The sequence below is a fragment of the Geotrypetes seraphini genome, chromosome 7 (genome assembly GCF_902459505.1).
Source record: "Geotrypetes seraphini chromosome 7, aGeoSer1.1, whole genome shotgun sequence".
Lineage (NCBI taxonomy): Eukaryota > Metazoa > Chordata > Amphibia > Gymnophiona > Dermophiidae > Geotrypetes > Geotrypetes seraphini.
Genome location: NC_047090.1, coordinates 195,062,561 through 195,082,044, shown reverse-complemented (window position 1 = coordinate 195,082,044; position 19,484 = coordinate 195,062,561). Strand labels below are relative to the sequence as shown.

General features: G+C 41.2%; 1 protein-coding gene across 5 annotated transcripts in view; it reads right to left on the bottom strand.

The window, feature by feature from the left end:
* Positions 1-19,484, bottom strand: part of AREL1 (apoptosis resistant E3 ubiquitin protein ligase 1) — a 293,395-nt gene that overhangs the window by 93,819 nt on the left and 180,092 nt on the right. For all 5 annotated transcript variants that reach the window (XM_033951578.1, XM_033951577.1, XM_033951580.1 and 2 more), the window contains one exon: positions 3,994-4,069. In XM_033951578.1, the coding sequence (XP_033807469.1) occupies positions 3,994-4,069 (76 nt within the window). The remainder of the gene's footprint in view (positions 1-3,993; positions 4,070-19,484) is intronic.

Below are 19,484 nucleotides of genomic sequence, written 5' to 3'. Positions count from 1 at the left end.
TTCTCCTGGGCTAGAAACAACTCTTAGCCCCAAAGTAAGGGGCAGCCTCAGATTACCAGCTCTCCAAGGGGTGCAGAAACCCCGGAGCTCGGGGTGTTTCACTCTCCAGAGGCGAGTATCTTTACACTAATAAGTCTGGAGGTTGGTGCTCTAATTCAAGAGAGCCCAATTGAAATGTCTGGGGCAATTCCAACGTCGGAGGACAGATTGAGCCAAGCGGGTGGACAACATGAAATTCTATAGACCGGTGAGAACCTTTTCACTAGCAAATCTTTAATACACTTGAAAAGCCCTCAGTGGAAACCCTGGAGTCTTTATGGGATCTTATGGCCGGTTTTTGAACTTAGGGATGGGGTTCTAGCCACTGATTTTTTTGCCTATCTGCAATTGGACCATTATGTTCATTCTTTGCAGGCGGAGGGTCTGCAGATGGGTTTAGATGATCAGCTTCGCACCTTCATTGCCCGTTTTGAAGATGGGGGCTTTCTGTCTCGGCGCTACATAAGGCTTTGTGTTTGGTGGTCCTGCTTAGATCTTAGGACTCTTTATGTGCACGTTGGGCTCTGGAATTGGGTCTATTGCCGACGGACTTAGATATGGGAAGTCTTATTAGGCGAATCCCGACTGTTTCTGTTTTAACTCCTGGAATGCCAATTTCGGGTGCTCCATTGGGCGTATTTCACAAGGGTTCAACTATACCATTCTGGTTTGGCAGACTCAGATCAATGTTAGAAATGTACTGCTGCCACCAAGTTCTTTTTTCATGCTTTTTGGAATTTTGTCCGGTGGTCAAGTCTTTTTGAAGGCAGGTGGTCCGATATTTGGAGAGTTTGTTGGGCTGCTCAATACCTTTTACTCCAGTGGGGTTTCTTTTAAATTTGAAGCTTTTCGATTTCTGCCTGGTGTAGGCAGTTTACTCCTGTGAAAGGTTGGCTTGCTGGCTAAGAAGATTAATCTGACAGAGTGGGTGTCGGCTGATCCCCCCTGCTTACTGGGCATGGCATAATTGGCTGCATGCTTTAATGTTGCTTGAGAGGGATTGGGTGTGTGCTTCCTTTTGTCAGTCTAAGTTTTTTAAGTGAGTTTGGGGCCCTTATATCTATTCTTTGTCTCCTAGAGTTCATGGTCTGATTCTCAATACCCTACGGTATTGAGATGTTCTGAGCAGTGGGAGGTTGGCGGCACTGGATTGCCTCTCCCCAGCTATGGATCTCCTTTGTCTTTTTCATGGGTTTATTTCCTTTATTCTGTGTTTGTTTGTTCTCTGCTTGTGTTGCTGTGTTTGTTTGACTCTGCTGATTTTACCCTATTTTTCGGGAGGGGGTACTGGGGGGAGGGAGGCCTTGCTTTCTATCTCTCAGGGCTCATAAGAGTACAGGGCTCTGTTTGTAGGGTATTTTGGACAATTCTGTTTGGGCCTCCCCGGTTGTGCAAGGTTGAGCTTTTACCTAGAGAATGACATGGTGGCTGTTACCCGCTGAAACGGTGGAGGGGGAAAAGTGCTCACTGCGGGCACGTGGACAAGGCCATCCACTGCCCCGTGGAGCGGCCTTATCCCCGTAGTTAAGGGAGGGAACGCGCACGGCCCCCTCCCTCCTTCCTACATACTGAATCTATTTCCTCCCCCTTATATTACATTACATTAGTGATTTCTATTCCGCCATTACCTTGCAGTTCAAGGCGGATTACATTCAAACTAAAACAAAATTACATTCAAAATTTGAAGGAATAGAATAAGCAATAACATAGAATTTTTAAGGTAATATATTTTGGGTAAAGAGTTACCAAAGGGAAGTGGAGGTCTTTAGGAGATAAGAATAGGGTGAAATTATGGGTTTTAGATAACATTTGGTAGATAAAAGAGTATTAGAGAGATCTAAGGGTAAATAGAGTGTTGGATATTGGTTTGGGATTGGTTGTGCTTGATAGGTTTTATGTGTTTTTTGAAGAGTATGGTTTTAATGTCTGTAGTCGAAGATAACAGAGTGGTGATTTGTCTGTCCAGTTTAACTGCTTTGGAGGCTATTAGGTTATCATAAAGTTTTTTCGTTTGACATCTTTGGATGATGGGTGAGTGAATAGTGAGTGGGATCTTCTGTCTGGTTGAGGAGGATTGATTTAGTCAGTTATTCCAGTAGGTTGGGCTTTCTCCGTTGAGAGCCTTATAAAGTAAGCAGTAGAATTTGAAGTGCACTCTCACTTCTATTGGAAGCCAGTGCGAGTCATGGTATGCCTCTGTGATATGGTCATATTTTTTAGGGCTGTATTCTGTATTGTCTGCAATTGCTTCATCATAGTCGCAGGACAAGGTAGAAACATAGAAATAGACGGCAGATAAGGGCCCAAGGCCCATCTAGTCTGCCCACCTTAATGTCCCTCCCCTACCTTTGCCCTGTGAATAGATCCCATGTGCCGATCCCATTTGGCCTTAAAATCAGGCACGCTGCTGGCCTCAATCACCTGTAGTGGAAGACTATTCCAGCGATCAACCACTCTTTCAGTGAAAAAGAATTTCCTGGTGTCACCTCGTAGTTTCCCGCCCCTGATTTTCAACGGATGCCCTCTTGTTGTCGTGGGACCCTTGAAAAAGAAGATATCTTCCTCCGCCTCGATGCGGTCCGTAAGATACTTGAACGTCTCGATCATGTCCCCCCTCTCTCTGCGCTCCTCGAGCGAGTATAGCTGTAATTTGTCAAGCCGTTTTTCGTATGGTAGATCCTTGAGTCCCGAGACCATCCGGGTGGCCATTCTTTGCACCGACTCCAGTCTCAGCACATCCTTGCGATAATGCGGCCTCCAGAATTGCACACAGTATTCCAGGTGGGGCCTCACCATGGATCTATACAATGGCATAATGACTTCCGCCTTACGACTGACGAAACCCCTTCGTATGCAGCCCATGATTTGTCTTGCCTTGGACGAAGCCTGCTCCACTTGATTGGCAGACTTCATGTCCTCACTGACGATTACCCCCAAGTCTCGTTCTGCTACCGTTTTTGCTAGGATCTCGCCATTAAGGGTATAAGACTTGCATGGATTCTGGCTGCCCAGGTGCATAACTTTGCATTTTTTGGCATTGAAGTTGAGTTGCCATGTCCTAGACCATCGCTCCAGTATAGCTTTTGGGTGGTAGTTGCCCTTTACATCGGTTTATATTGCTTTGGTCTTGTCAGGGACAGTGGAACTGTAAATTCTGGATGTTGAGAGGGATGGGTGGCTTTTGGGGGTAGGAGTTGGGGGCTTTTGTTGTATATTTTTTGAACATATCTTGTACCTTTTATTATTCTGTTTTTCTCCTACTTGTTCAATAAAAATTGATTTTACTAAAAAAGATCTACTACTACTATGTTTTCTACTACCATTAATACTACTACTACTAATAATAATTTTATTTATATGCCGCCATACCGGGGAAGTTCTAAGCGGCTCACAACAAGAGAGGCAATACAAACAGTTCTAGTAAAATACATCAAGATAAAATACAAAGCATGTGAATAAAAATGAATTAAGTTAAAAACCATGTTAAAAAGAAATCAGGGTACATTAAGAAACCAACCTATTGAATAGTTGAGTCTTTAGCAATTTTCTAAAATCTAAATAAGAAGCTTCTAACATCATTTTGCCAAGCCATGTATTCATTTACTTTTGTTATATGCGAAAAAATCAAAAGTACTGGGCTGTATAGTGAATATAAATATTAATTTTTATCTGATCCTCATGGGCCCCGTGAAACCCATTCACAGACCCCAGGTTAAGAACCCCTGCTTTAGAGAAATAAGCAAACCTCTTAGTCTAAAATGTCTGTATTTACTGGAAGTCATCATTCTTCTGTATTCTATGAGTATTAGACATACTGATTGACTTCTCAGAAAAATTCATTCTTGGCATGTACCTTTAACTCCAAAATAATAGACAGCTAATCTCGGTAAAAATATTAGCAATATCCAGGAACTGCTTAAAAAACCATGGAGGGCTTGTATCAGCCACACTTACCTTCTTCATCCTGGAAAATCACTTCAAAGTTCTTGCTCCAGTCAGAGATGGAAAAGTTTCGTGTGGCTTTCATAGACTGCAAAATATACGTAGTTAGTGTCAATATTTGTTTTTCTGGAGAGAGAAGCACAGGATTGCACTTATGGGAGCCCTCAGATTGCAAATTGGAGTTACTGGCAAATTTCCACAGCCACCTCCCATAATGCTGTCTGACCACCACACTGCCACCAATACTGTGCTACACAGGTTTTTGGCAACTGAAGCCCAGGAACCCCGCAATGGTATGATACAGATACAACCCTCACTTAGAAACATGACGGCAGATAAATGGCCCATCCACAGTAACCATTATCTCTTTCTGAGAGATCCCACGTGTAGTAAGGAAAAATGTATGGAGGGTGGGAAAATACAAATTCTGCACCAATTTGGAAAGACTAATAACTTTTTCTAATGTGGTGAATTTGATTTTTAGTCAGATTTCCTTCTCAGTTTTGCCTAATGTACTCATTATATTATGTTTCTTTCTTTTGAAACTGCTGTCTCTGTTTTGCCTCGTTTTGTGAATAAGCCATTTCTCACACAATGGTGTCTACTTTTCCAAAGAAAGCCCAAAAAAATAAGTACATCCCACGCAAAGCAAAGCGTCTGCTTTTCCAACACATCCCTCTACTTAGTGCAAAATTTGTTATGACCAAATCTGTGAGCAACAACATAACCTTAAAAACTCACTTATATACCGCAAATACCGTTAAGTTCTATGTGGTTCACAGAGATTAGCAATACAAATGAATAAACAACCAGTAATCTGCCTTCCAAAAGATCCTGTAAAAAGATGCGTCTTTAAAGCACGTTGAAATTGTTGGTATGAACTTGAAAGTGTGAATATGTGAGTCAGATCCTTAATCCATAAGGCTGCCTGGAAGGACAACAGTCGTTCCTGGAATTTCTTATATTTGCATCCCTTTGCAGAAGGAAACAAGAATAGTGAGTGAGATTTTCTAGAATGTTTAGAATTTGTAATGATGAAAGATTCCATAACATACTCTGGAATTAGACCTGTTAATGCATTAAAACAAATACAGCCTAACATAAATTTAATGACGGAAGCCAGTGCAGTTGACGATAAAAATCAATGACAAGATCATTCTTCTTTAGATCAAAAATCAATCTGCTGCATTCTGTATTATGCACAGTCTTTGAAGATTTTTTTTGAGCTCCAGCAAGATGGACAATGTTACAATAAACAAGCTGACTAAGGACCAATGATTGGACTAACAGTCAAAAGGAATTGATATCAAAGTATGCTCTAATAGTTTTTAGTTTCCATAGAGTATAGAATAGAGAGCTGCATGGGAATCCCGCGGGTTCCCCCTCCGGGTCGCGGGGATTCCACGGGGTTAGAGGGAGCTTGGTTGATACGCACCTTTAACTGCCCTCCATGTTGTAGTCTTCTTTGCAGTGTGCAGCGATCTCAGCACGCCTCCAGTAGCTGACCCGGAAGTCTTCCCCGACGTCATTGCTGACGTCAGAGGGAAGTCTTCGCCTCAGCTATGTGCAGCGTGCAGGGCCCAATGCCCTGCAAAGAAGTGCGGCTGAAAATAGTGCTGCCCTTCAGCTACAGTAATTAGAGCAGCCTGCAAAAAGATCGCTGGTACAAAGGGGTTGGACAAGCTGGATATGGTGATGAAAGAGGCACTACAGGAAAGAGAAGGAAGAGAAAAAGTTCCCTTCAGAGGAGACACCGCCCAGCTAAAGGATCTAGGCTGCCCTAATTAGCTGAAGGTGAGGCCGGGAGGGAAACCGGAGGAAGCCAAAAAGGAGAGGAGGGGGGAGGACGCTACAAAGAAAGGGGAGGGAGGGAGTCCACATGCATATGCTTGGGGGGGGGAGAAATAATGGCTCTGAAAACAGGAGAGAGATGGTGGACAATGGGATTTAGAGAGGGAAGGAACAGAAAGAGAGAGAAGCTGGACATAAGGGATGGGGGTATAGAGACACTGGATAGGAGGGTAGTTGGGAAGAGAAAGTGAGAGCTGGTGGACCCTGGTGGGGGGGACAGAAAGAGGGAGGGAGCAAGAGCATGCACATGTTGCAACAAAGAGGAAGCGCATTGGGATATGGGAGGTGGTGTATACGGGGAAATAGAAGAAAGAGGAGATTAGAAATACGAAAGATCTCAACTCATTTAAAATTAAGTTAAAAACATTCCTCTTTAAAGCTGCATTCAACCTCTAAATTCTCATCCTTCCATGCAAATTTTAATTTCAGTCTCCTATACCCAAACCCTAATGTTTTTACCCTCCCCCCTTCAACCTTCTTTTTCTCCGCACTAGGAAACAAAAATTTTGTAACTTTTTCCCTCTCGTTCTCTCCAATTCATTCCAGTTTTGTATAATTTGTCAGTATTGTCAGTTTGAAATTGCTCTGTTTTATTTATTGTAGAAACTTTATTAATATTTTTAATGTTTTTACCCCAATTGTACATTTTATGTAATTCGCTTAGAAATATTAAGCGAACCATCAAATTTAAATAAAACTTGAAACTTGGTAATAGGGAGGGAGTGAGGTACAGATGATAGGGAAGAGAAAGATGAGAGGGAGAAATGTTGTGGAGGGAACAGTGGGACAGACTGAAAGGGATGCAAGAGGGATAAATGTTGGACATAGTGTTGAAGGGAATGGAGGGAGAGAAATGGCATGGTACTGGAGAAGAGTGATAGAAGGAGAAATGTTGGGCATGGGGCTAGTGGGCAGTGCAAAAGATGCTGGTCCGGGGGATGAGAGAGGGATAAATGCTGGGCCATGGTGGGAGGAACCAATGGACAGCAACAGAAGAATTTGCAGAAGATGGAGAAGCGGAAAAAAGAAACTGGGACGAACTTGATGGAAAAATAAGTCTCCAGACAACAAAGGTAAAAGACGGAATTTGTTGACTAAAATATGTTAGCTTTGGGAAATGTGTATAGCAGATGTCTTTGTATTGTGTTCAAAAGAAAAGAAAAAGCATTTCTGGTTTTATTTCTACAGTGTTGAAGTACTTGCTAACCCTTGATGTAGCTGGTGGTATCCCCAAGCACCGTCAGCAGAGGACCTTCTCTAGACACGGCCAGAACTTCCCTCCACAAAGCGCAGGAATCGCTGGCAGCATATATGAGCCACTGAGGGCCAGCATCTGTGACTCGGATGCTACTGCTGCCTGCTGAGCTTGGCAAAAGGGACCCCTGGCCAACTGCAGAGGAAGTCCTCAGCTGACAGCTTGAGGGTCCTCATCGGCTGAGCATTTATATTTTATATTTACATTAGAGGTTCTGGTAGAAATCCATTTACAAAGTATGTATTCTTCTCAATTAATATTTCCAAATTAATTAAAGTGTCTTTGCTTATTTGTAACCTAAATACTCCTATTGCCCTATCGCTTTACTCCAATTGAATTTTACCACCATCTCTCACTCCTGCCTTGTTCTCTGCCTACATGTATTGATGACTGTACATTGCGCCTATTCTCACTGATTGTTCGCTGTCTGTTCCAGCCCTTCCTATCCCTGCACCAGCTTACATGTACTTTCTAACTTTACTTTGTACCTATCTTCGCTGATTGTCCAGCTCCTCTTAATGTAAACTGCCTCGAACTACTACGGCTTTGGCGGTATAAAAGAATAAAATTATTATTGTTATTTGTAAATAGGTCTCTACCAGAGCCTTTAATTCAGTAGCATAATTAAATGAAATAACTACTTCTGAAGTTTATAGGGACAGGCGGGGACAGATTTGATTCCAGCGGGATCAGGCGGGGACAGATTTGATTCCAGTGGGGACGGGCTTGACTCCTAGCGGGAACGGACGGAGACAGGTTTGATTTCTGTCCCTGCGCAACTCTCTAGTATAGAAACCCTTTTGAACCAACAAATCAACCTGATTTTTCATGGTAAGGGTTCGATCTAGAATTACACCAAGTATCTTTATGGTTGGCTGGATACTGTAGACTTTATCATTTAAAGCAATAGATGTAACATCTTCATTTAAATTTGGAGATGCAAATAAATAAATAAAAAAATTCAATTTGAATTCTACCATCCAAGATTAAATTTTCTGAAGAATCTCCATAACAGTTTGATTTATTTGAGAGAAAGAAGTATGTATAGGAATTAAAACAGTAATTTCGTCTGCATAACTAAATAATTTGATTTTGTAATGAGGCCAAATAGATGGTAAAAAGCAATGGAGACAAAGGAGACCCCTGGGGTACGCCACAAGGATTACTCCAACTTTTTGAAAACTCATTGTTAAGCTTTACTTGGTATGTTCTAAATTTTAGAAAGTCTTCAAACCATTTCAAATCCTGGCCATGTATGCCTATAGCATCCAGACATTCCAATAATTTATCATGATCGACTAGGATGAACATACTACTTAGGTCCAGCTGTAAGATCAAGGCACTAGTACCCTTACTAAAAAGATGACATAAATTATCCATCAGTGATGCCAAAACTGTTTCTGTCCTATATAATGATCTGAATCTTGACTGTGATCCATGCAAAATGGAGAAATGTTTTAAGTAATTCAACAATTGGTTATTTACTAAACCTTCCATCATTTTCATGAAGAATGGAATCGACGAAATGGGTCTATATATAATTAGCCACCAAGGATACAGATCCCTTAGGTTTCCTTGGGAATTGGAGTAATAATAAGGTAACCTCCTGATGGAAGGAAAATGCCATTATTGAGCAAATAAGTTAGCCAAGTAGTTGGAACTTTAAAGGCGCTAGTTTCATCACTACCAGGGAACACAAGTCCAATGAACAATATGATTTCACGTATTTACTTTAAAATTTCCTAAAGTCATCCCACTCTGGATTGGCAAAAGTACCCCATTCTAGATTAACATAACAAATGTCAATTGGCGAAAGCAAGGGACTCTGTTTCTTACTTACAACCAGTGAACAAGATGATTGTAAATTGTCAATTTTTTTTTTTTTTTTTACTAAATGGCTTGCTAACTCTACAGAATTAGGAGGAGCAACATGAGCTGATTGTGAAAGAGAATTTATTTCAAAAATATTAGTAACAATTTTAAATAGTTCTTTAGTGTTAGTACCTGTTAGAATGATTTTCAAAGAGTAAAATGTCTTACGTTTTGCTTTGATTAATTGTTTATAAGAATGAACCTCTTTCCTCCAAATATCTCAGTCTTTTTGATTCCCTGATTTTAACCAGACTCGTTCCAATCTCCTTACTTTTCATTTTAAAGCAAAGAGATCATTATCAAACCATTGTTTAGGAGCTAGTTTATCTAAAATGGTTAAACTGGTACTTTTCTCAATGCGATTCAAACTATTTAGGAGAGTCTGAACCTTGAATTTGTTCATAGGTTGTCCAGAAGGAAGACGGATCTAATAGTCTCCTTGAAATTATTTCCCTTTTTTTGAAGTGTTTTTTATAAGATTAAAATAATAGATGAAGTGATCTGACCATATATTTGGACTCCACAAACCATTGGTTATTGAAATCGATGGATCAGGGAATTCTTTAGAGGAAAAGGTCACTAGATCCAAGTGGTGGCCTTTCTCATGCGATTGTGAGAAAACAGGAGTGGTATAATCTAATGAACACAAAAAGGTAGTGTGAGATCCATTTTATCTAAGGAATCTTCTTCTAAGTGTAGATTAATAGGGAGAAGAAATGGAGTTATGTAACACAAATTCTTGAAATCATTCCTTGTCTTCGACCAATTTCCTGGAGGGACATAGAACAAAATACAAGAGAGGGAATCTAATAGATCTTTTCTGCTTATTCTGCAGGATATTATCTCTAGAAAATTAGTAGATCTAGACTCCAGAATGGTAAATTCAAACTTATCCTGTAGAATAATAGCAAGCCCTCCTCCTCTCTTGTTCTAATCTAATCTTCGATTTATATACCGGGTCATCTCCCAGTGGAGCTCGACTCGGTTCACATATGATTAAAACTGAGTACATAGCAGAAAAACATAGGAGAAAAAAGAATTATAATTAAAAAACTAGAGTACATAGTAAAAGAGCATAAGAAAAATAACTATAATATTATAATTTCGTTGAAGCTATAGTTAAACCATTTAAAAATTGTGATGGCCGCTGTCTTTGCGATTGGGTAACACGCATCCAACCGGAGCTCTCTGCTTACCCGATTTCTAGCTGGCAACAGTTGTTTCCAGCCTGATTGCGTTTTCTGCTTGGACGCGATGCCGAAGAGGAGAGGCTGGAGCGCTGCTGGTGCCTCGCAGCGCTCGGGGGGGAGGGGCAACTCTTGGCAATATTGAAGATTTGCTGCGGAGGATGCAGGGAGCTGCATCTACAACTCCGGACTCTAACCCGCTGAGGATCCAGGGTGTGAGCGAGACCGGCGGGATTTTTCTTGGGCCTGATATCCCTCTTAGCCCGGAGATTAGAGCACCGCCTCTTCCACCACAATGTGCCCGCTCTCCTAGGGGCCATGAAACCCCAAAGAAAGGGGCGGTACTATCCCCAGAGGTGGACAATTTAACAGCAGGGAGTCTGGAAATGGAGATCCCGGTTCAGGTAATCTCTGAAGAGGATTCTGTGGGAATTACAGCAGTAGGAGGAGGATTGATCCAGAAGGAACAAAGCCTAGGATATCTTAAGGAAGGTGAGAGATTATGCACTTCAATACAAGTTTCTTTTTGGGATAGGCCTGCTGAGGTGACCTTAGAAACTCTTTGGGACCTGGTAACAAATTTTGGGAAGACAATTAGCCCCGATTTCCAACAAATTGAAAATAAATTGATTCACCATTCAGAAGAATTAGAAAAATTAAAATTGGACGTGACTTCTTCCAACAATTTACTTCAAAAGACTCAGCCGGATATGGTTTCAGTAAAACAATTTCAGGAAACTATAATTAAAGATAATTTGAATCTTAGAAGAAAAGTAGAGTCATTAGAGAACCAGTCGCGTATCAATAACTTGAGACTGATAAACTTCCCAAGAGTAATGTAATGTAATGTAATGTAATGTAATTTATTTCTTATATACCGCTACATCCGTTAGGTTCTAAGCGGTTTACAGAAAATATACATTAAGATTAGAAATAAGAAAGGTACTTGAAAAATTCCCTTACTGTCCCGAAGGCTCACAATCTAACTAAAGTACCTGGAGGGTAATAGAGAAGTGAAAAGTAGAGTTAGAGGAAAAATAAAAATAAAATAAACATTTTAACAAGACAGCATTGATCTAAATACTTTGGAAGGTAGAAGAGAGGAGAGAAAGGAATAGAAGCAGAAGGGGGAGCCGTTGCACAGTAGAATTCTGGAGAAATTTAAATGATAGAAATAGAACAAAACAAAGACAAAAGGCAAAACAATAGATAAGATTAAAGATAAATCATAAGCTGGAAAGAAAAATAAAATAAAACTTTGTCTTCAACCCACGGTTTCAGCGTCAGTGATGAAGTGGAGCAAGTAAGTTTAGGAGGAGCGATTGACGTTTCCAGAAAGGGCTTCTTCAGGGAAGAGACTTGGCAGACAGTCCCAGGATGCCTATGTCTCCTCCCCTGCGATGTTCTCCCATCCATGCATTCCCTCCCAGACACACTGCCCGTGCCCCAGCCGCTCCAAGGAGGCTGCCCCAGATGAGGCCCACGGTGAATGCAGGATTCTCTCCTCTGCGGGAAAGCCGCCCGGAGCCGACAGTCGATCTTCTTAGCGGATTGCATGGGGGGAAGAGTTCACACTCTTGGTAGGATCGGGTCTGTGTGCTCTCGGTGGTTGTGGCTGGTCTCGTTGCTGCTTAGGTGTAAAAGCAGTTGATCTCCACTGCTGCTGATATTTAAAAGCAGGCAGATTGATCTCTCCAATGGACTGCAGGGGGAGGAGTTCACACTCCTGGCAGGATCGGGTCTGTGGGCTCTTGGTGGTTGCGGTAGGTCTCGCTGCTGCTTGTATGTAAAAGCAGTTGTTTTTCTACTGCTGCTGATATTTAAAGCAGGTAGATTGATCTCTTAAACGGGATATAGGGGGAGGAGCTCACATGCCTGGTTGGATCGGGGCAAGGGCTCCTATTATAGGCAGCTGGTCTTGCTGCTACTTAGGTGTTAAAGCAGTTGATCTTCCTAGCGGACTGCAGGAGGTGTGGAACTCCTGGCATGATCTGGTCTATGGGCTCTTGGTAGTTGCGGTTGGTCCCAATGCTGCTTAGGTGTAAAAGCAGTTGTTCTCCCACTGCTGCTGATATTTAAAAGCAGGTAGATTGATCTAACCAATGGAATGCTGGGGGAAGATCTTATATGTCTGGCTGGATCGTGGCAAAGGGTTCCCGGTAGTGGCGGCTGGTCCTATTGCTGCTTAGGTGTAAAAACAGTTGATCTTCTTATCGAATTGTAGGGGGGGCGGATCTCACATTCCTGGCAGGTTCGGGTCTGTGGGTTCTTGGTGGTTGTGGATGGACCCGCTGCTGCTTAGGTGTAAAAGCAGTTGTTTTCCCAATGCTGCTGATATTTAAAAGCAGGCAGATTGATCTCTCCAACAAATTGTATGGTGAAGAGGTGTAAAAAACAGTTGATCTTCCTAGTGGACTGCAGGGGGAGGTGGAGCTCACACTCTTGGCTGGATCGGGTCTGTGGGCTCTTGGTAGTTGCGGATAGTTCCACTGCTGCTGAGGTGTAAAAGCAGTTGATTTCCCACTGTTGCTGATATTTAAAAGCAGGTAGATTGATCTCTCCAATGGACTGCAGAGGGAGGAGCTCACATGCCTGGCTGGATCGGGGCAAAGGGCTCTTGGTAGTGGTGGCTGGTCCTGCTGCTGCTTAGGTGTAAAAGCAATTGATCTCCCACTGCTGCTGATATTTAAAAGCAGGCAGATTGTCCAGGGAGAGGAGCTAGAGACATGCTTAGGAGATATTTATTAGAAATTTTGGAAGTCCCGGAGGGAAATCTCCCACCATTCTCTCAAGTGTATTATCTCCCTAACAAGACTCCATATCAACAGCAATTTGAACCTACTGAAGGACAAGCACTGAATATCACTGAGATTCTGGAGAAGTCAGACACAGAGGTGGTAACACCTGCAACATTAGTTGTTACATTGGCTCTTTCTATTGATAAGTCATGGTTATTGAGACTATTTCTAAAGAATAAACAGAAGGAATTCCTTGGTTGTAAAATTCAAATGTTCCCTGATGTTTCAAGGGAAACGCAAAAACGTAGGCATGACTTCCTTCTTTTAAAACCAGGGGTCATCTCACTAGGGGCTACATTTTACTTAAAGTGCATTGTTCATTATCACTCAACTAAATATGTATTCTTTGAGCCTCAACATTTGACTAATTTTGTGGCTATGTCCTGCCTGGACAAGGAGAAATCTTAATCTTGAGCTCTAAAAGGAAAATGGTAACTCCGTTCCCGATGTATTGAAACAGCATTACTTTGTTGTATTGATTATCTTTTTCTTAGCTCGCTAGTAAATTTCTCGGATCTAAAGAAGACTTGAGCTAATTTCACCATAATAATTTGTCTTGTAACTTTACTTAACTTTTGTTAAGTATGGATTTTTTGTTTAATGATTGTATTATGCTTTGGTTAAATTTGCTTTCTGTACAAGTTATATTTGATAATATATTGAAGTCAATAAAAAATACTTAATAATAAAAAAAATTGTGAGAACAAAGTTTTCAAGGATTTACGAAATAATTGCAGCTGGCCTAAGAGCCTAATGGAGTCAGGAAGTTAATTCCAGATCTCTACAACATTGAAAACAAAAGAGCGACTGAGCTTCCCAGCAGATTTAATTCCCTTAAAGGAAGGGAAGGCTACAGAGAGGAAGAATTTTATAACCAGAAGGTAATAAGTCCCCTATGATGGGATCCTCATTTGAGAGTAGCCAAGTTTCTGTAAGGAAAAGACAAACAAGCTGCTTGCTAATTATCTAGTCATTAATTAGGACCACTTTGTTCCTAACTGATCTAGAATTAGTATAACACAAAAAGGCAGCCCTAGTCACATCAAGGTTCATTCGGAGGACGCTCAGGGACATAAGCTTTACACACGAACCACGTGCAGTAACGTAGAGGGTGCTCTCAGTGTGAACCATCAGCGATAGGAGTCCAGCTCCAACACTTCACTTCTAGGTCGAGGCGATAAGCCCCCACCCGCACACCATCATCGAGCACCCAGGGTGTGCTAGGAATCAAAGCAAACTTCACCAATTGAACCAATAAATAAACGAGTGAATAACTCAATATAAATAAAAAAAATGTGACCTGAGCGACCCCCAAACAAACCCTGCCAGCCAGACCCCCCGAAAAATACGACCACAAAATCAAAAACTCACCATGCGAAAAAATATATAAATAAATACTTTTCTCCTGGCGTGGTTTTTTGCGTTGCAGTTTGTGATTTCTTCTTTGGATAAGTATTTATTTATATATAAGTCTAGGGCAGCAAAGAGTTGGGCGACAAGATTTGATAGCAAATAACAATGAAGTGGACGGCATGAAGCATTAGACAATGAACCTCAGAAAAGGTTAGTCCACTCTTAAAGACAAAATGTAGAAAAAAACAAAACAAAAAGAATCCAAATGATACATTTTTTATTGGACTAACTACAGCACGGTTAGATTAGCTTTCGAAGGTAATCCTCCTTCTTCAGTTCAGAGATAAGCAAATGAAAACAGCAAAGTATTCCAATGACAGTCTTACAGGAAGAGGGAGATAAGGGAGGGTGATACAAAGGTGTAGACCAGTAAAAATTATATTTTATAACGTAAGAGAAAGCCAATGTCTTTGTTGCATCCTATCTGATGGGGTTAAAAATGTTTTATCATTTTGATCTCAAAGGTCTTGTGTTCTTGGATTGTCTTAAATTGTCCTTTTAATATTAAATCTTGCAGCATTTGTAATTACCAAGAAGTGCTAAGAACCTTTAAATTTAAATTCTACTGCCTACTATTTAAGACTTTATACGGAGACAGTCCAAACTACCTGAATAACCGCCTCGTCCACAATACCGCAACCAGACATAGGAAAACTCACACCTCATTTTCATACCCCCCAATTAAGGAGGTCAAACGGAAAAAACTATATGATGGCCTCCTGGCCACTCAAGCAGCCAAACTAGACAACCAAATCGCCAATCTACTGACGGCATCCCTCGACTACAAGACTTTTAGAAAAGAAATAAAGACCATACTCTTCAAGAAAACTCTGAAAAAATGAAATAATACCGCAAGTCTCAAACTCCACCTCTCACTAAAGCCAGCTACCCCAAACAAATAACCTTACCCATTTCTCATTCTTTTTGAAAATGACCAATTTTCAACAATAAAGGCCAACAGCGTGACGGATTTCAAGAAAAAATGGGATACTCACGTGGGATCTTTAAGGGAGTAAATTCAGGGGAGGGGATACTTGGAATGGGCAGACTTGGTGGGCTATAGCCCTTTTCTGCCGCTTTTTTCTATGTTTCTAATTTTTTTTTTTTTGGTAAGTTCTTGTTGTAATACATCTTGGATAATTCTTTTGTAATCCGCCTTGAACTGCAAGGTAATGGCGGAATAGAAATCCCTAATGTAATGTAACCTTCAGGTAGAGAACCCGCAAGCGGTGACAAGCTCCTAAATGTGGCCCCCTTGACTCACGGCACTACAAACGGTAATAGTTTTTCATTCTTGTGCAAATAGTGCAAACTTATGTAGAATGTAGACCTATTTTACTTGCTTATCTAGTGCTTAAAAGGCCATATCTTGCAAAGCAAAGGACTGTAAACATGTAGTTGGGTTCTGATGCGTATCGCTGGGTCGGCTGCTTCAGAGAACCCGCACTTCTTAGAAGCTCTTCACTTTCCGTTCTTTAAAGCTTTCAATAGGGTGATCGTTAGTATATTTTGGTGGCATCAGCATTTTGGATCTACCCGGTGTTATATTATACACTCCCAGAGTTTGTTTGGGTATCCTGTCACCATAAAATCATCGATGCACTGTTCTGGTTTTCTGAAATGTCCCACAGCTTTGATATCCTGGTTGGCATTGCAATTTTTAATAGATCTGTGCAAATGAATCCTAGTTTTTAGCATCTGGATTGCTTCTCCAATATAGCATCCTTCTCTCCACCTTTTGCACTGAATGATACTGTGTAAACTACATTTGAAGATGAGTTTGTGAAAGATTATTTATTTAATTAATTTTCTATCCCGTTCTCCCCAAAGATCTCAGAACAGGTTACAGGTTAATCACAAAAAATATTGATAGAACTAATGAGATGGATGAGCTTGCTGTTCATTACAAAATCTTCTCATATTTGATAAGGCCAATCTCATTTCTTGTTCCACATTAATTTTCGCTTGGTATTTGCTTTTTCTCACAGCGAGTGCCGAAAACCCAACCTCGCATATAGAAACATGATGGCAGATAAAGGTGAAATGACCCATCCGCAGTAACCATTATTTCTTTCTCTCTCCGAGAGATCCCACTTGCCTATCCCAAGCCCTTATGAATTCAGACCCAGTCTCTGTCTCCACCACCTCTTCTGGGAGACTGTTCCCTTTCTGTAAAAAAGTATTTCCTCGGATTACTCTGGAGCCTATCACCTCTTAACATCATCTTATGCCCTCTCATTGCAGATTTCCTTTCAAATGAAAGAGTATCGGAGTAATAAAATCAATGGAGAATGGGCCATAGGACCGAAATATGAAACAAGCCCTGGTAAACTATGCAGCCCCATCACTTGCTCTTCCATCATACGGTATTCAGTGCTGCAGACTCCAATGCCTAATGAACAGCACTCAAACTTTGGACATTTCGGCCATCCCCCGCCTACTTCTGTGGTTGCCACACCAAGAAAGTAAAGGCCTCCTTCCATATTCGTGGGTTCAGCATTTGTGTTCCATCCTCCCAAACTGCTTTTAGTTCTTTCTCCTCACCTGCTCAATCACAATCATGCTGCACACTTGTTTTTTACCATTAAAACTGCTGCACTATCACTGTCTGCTCTCTTCAAACTGCTGCTGACATCACTGTGGGGGCTGGCTTTGAAATCCTGTGCCCAATCAGACTGCAGGACTGGCTCTGCGAATACGGGAGAAGAAAGTTATTTCCAAAATTATGGTATTCTTGAGAGGGCTGAGCACCTAACCCCCTTGAATATGGAGGGAGACCTGTAGACATCAATAATCGTATATGTTGCATAAGCGTCTACAAACACAGCGTCTTTACCTGAGCCACAGTGCTTCAGATTAGAGAATGACAAAAGGAAATATTTTTCCCTGTGCCTGTAGCAACTCAATTTCCCCGTTCCCGCAAGTTTTGTTGCTGTTCCTGTGAGCTCTGCCTTAATTGCACAAGCCTCGAACATTTATGATTTTAATGTGTTTGAGGCTTGTGCAGATAAGGACAGAGCTTGCAGGCATGGGGCAGGGACAAGAAAAGAATGAGTTCCCATGGGGACAGGGAAAAATTTGTCTCCGTGTCATCCTCTACTTCAGATAAGATGTTTTACTCAAACTTGCTAAATCACCTGTTCTTACGACAGGTCCAAGCAGTTTACAATTATAAATACATAAAAAGAAAGGAACTCCATGTAGAATAGGACAGCCCTAAATAGAAAACATTCTTTTTTTCATTTTATTTATTTTTTACATTTCTATTCCACTCTATCCAATGTTCTAGGCGGATTACAAATGACATATACACCATTAAATGAAACAATGGACAATGAACAGTTAGTGATAACAACAACACTGAACCAATATGGTTAAGAGAGTGGGTAAACACATGAAAGATGCTTTTTGGATTATGAACCTGTTAAGAGAACAGGACTGCTAACATTATTTTCCTCAGCGTGAACTCCATTGGCAACTTGCTGACAACCCACTTTATATACCCACAAAATCTGCACACGACCCATGCAGTCCTGACATCAGAGGTAGTGGTGGTCATAATAATGTGATTCGACCATAAAATGTAAATCACTTTGTCAGGACCCAATATATTCTGACTCCTAGCAGAAAAGTGCAACAGACTTCCGATAACAGCTGCACAGAGGATCAGTCTTTGCAGGTAACCAGCTTCCGTAGTTTTTCACCTAAGGTGGCATGACAAGATGCAGAGCAGGTGAAGGATCTCTCATGCATACACAGGTGGAGCTACCGACATAGCCAAATTCCTCAGTTTCATGACAGCAGTGGCTCATTGAAAACACAACAGGCATGTCCTCATTCATACCAACAACTTACAACAATTAAGTAAAAAAGGATTCTTGTATCAATTCTGTATCTCAGAGGCCCATTTCCACTAATACATGCTATTTGATGTTTATCTCAATAAGATTTCTGCATAATAATGTGGTGGTACACTATGATTTATTGGACTCTTGCTGCATGATATATAGTACACACATAAGAACATAAGCAATGCCTTTGCTGGGTCAGACCAGCAAAGGCCCAGCAGTCCGCTCACGCGGTGGCCCATCAGGTCCAGGACCTGTATAGTAATTCTCTATCTATACCCTTCAATCCCCTTTTCCTTCAGAAAATCATCTAATCCCTTCTTGAAACCCAATAGCGTACTCTGTTCTATGACTCCCTCTGGAAGCGCATTCCAGGTGTCCACCACCCTTTGGGTGAAGAAGAACTTCCTAGCACTGGTTCTGAATCGTTCTTGAAGTTTTTGAAAGTTTGAAGAATCTGTCCCTCTCCACTTTCTCTATGCCCTTCATGATCTTGTAAGTCTCTATCATATCCCCTCTAAGTCTCTGCTTTTTTAGGGAAAAGAGCCCCAGTTTCTCTAATATTTCAGCATATGAAAGCTTTTCCATAACCTTTATCAGTCGTGTCGCTCTTTTCTGAACCCTCTCGAGTATCGCCATATCCTTCTTGAGATACGGTGACCAGTATTGGACGCAGTACCCCAGATGCGGGTGCACCATCGCCCGATACAACGTCAAGATAACATCCTTCGTTCTGGTTGTAATACCTTTCTTGATAATACCTAGCATTCTGTTCGCCTTCTTTGAGGCCACTGCGCACTGTACCGACGGCTTCATCGTTTTATCAACCAGTACCCCTAAGCAGTGGCATACCTAGGGTATGTGGCACCCGGGGCCCATCATTTTTTGACACCCCCCCATGTAAAAAAATATTTTTTTGTAATAACCATGAAACGGAATAAATGGTCAGAATAGAAACAGGCAGTGAAAATTTTCTTTTATTGAACCACATATATATAACCATTATTCCAAACATAACATAACAAACATAACATAAATTATGTCTGAATTGTCATGACATTGGAAGTACATATGGAGTAGTTGCAGGTGATGCTTGGGACAGTTCTGATTGTGTTAGTTCGGTTTTATGTGTTTTTTGAATAGAAGGGTTTTTATTTCTTTTTTGAAGGTTTTGTAGTTTGTGGTCGAGGTCAATAGGTTGTAGAGTTGGGGGTCGAGTGTTAGGAGGTTGTCGAACAGTTTTTTTTCTTTTGACGATTTTGGTTGGAGGGTGTGTGAA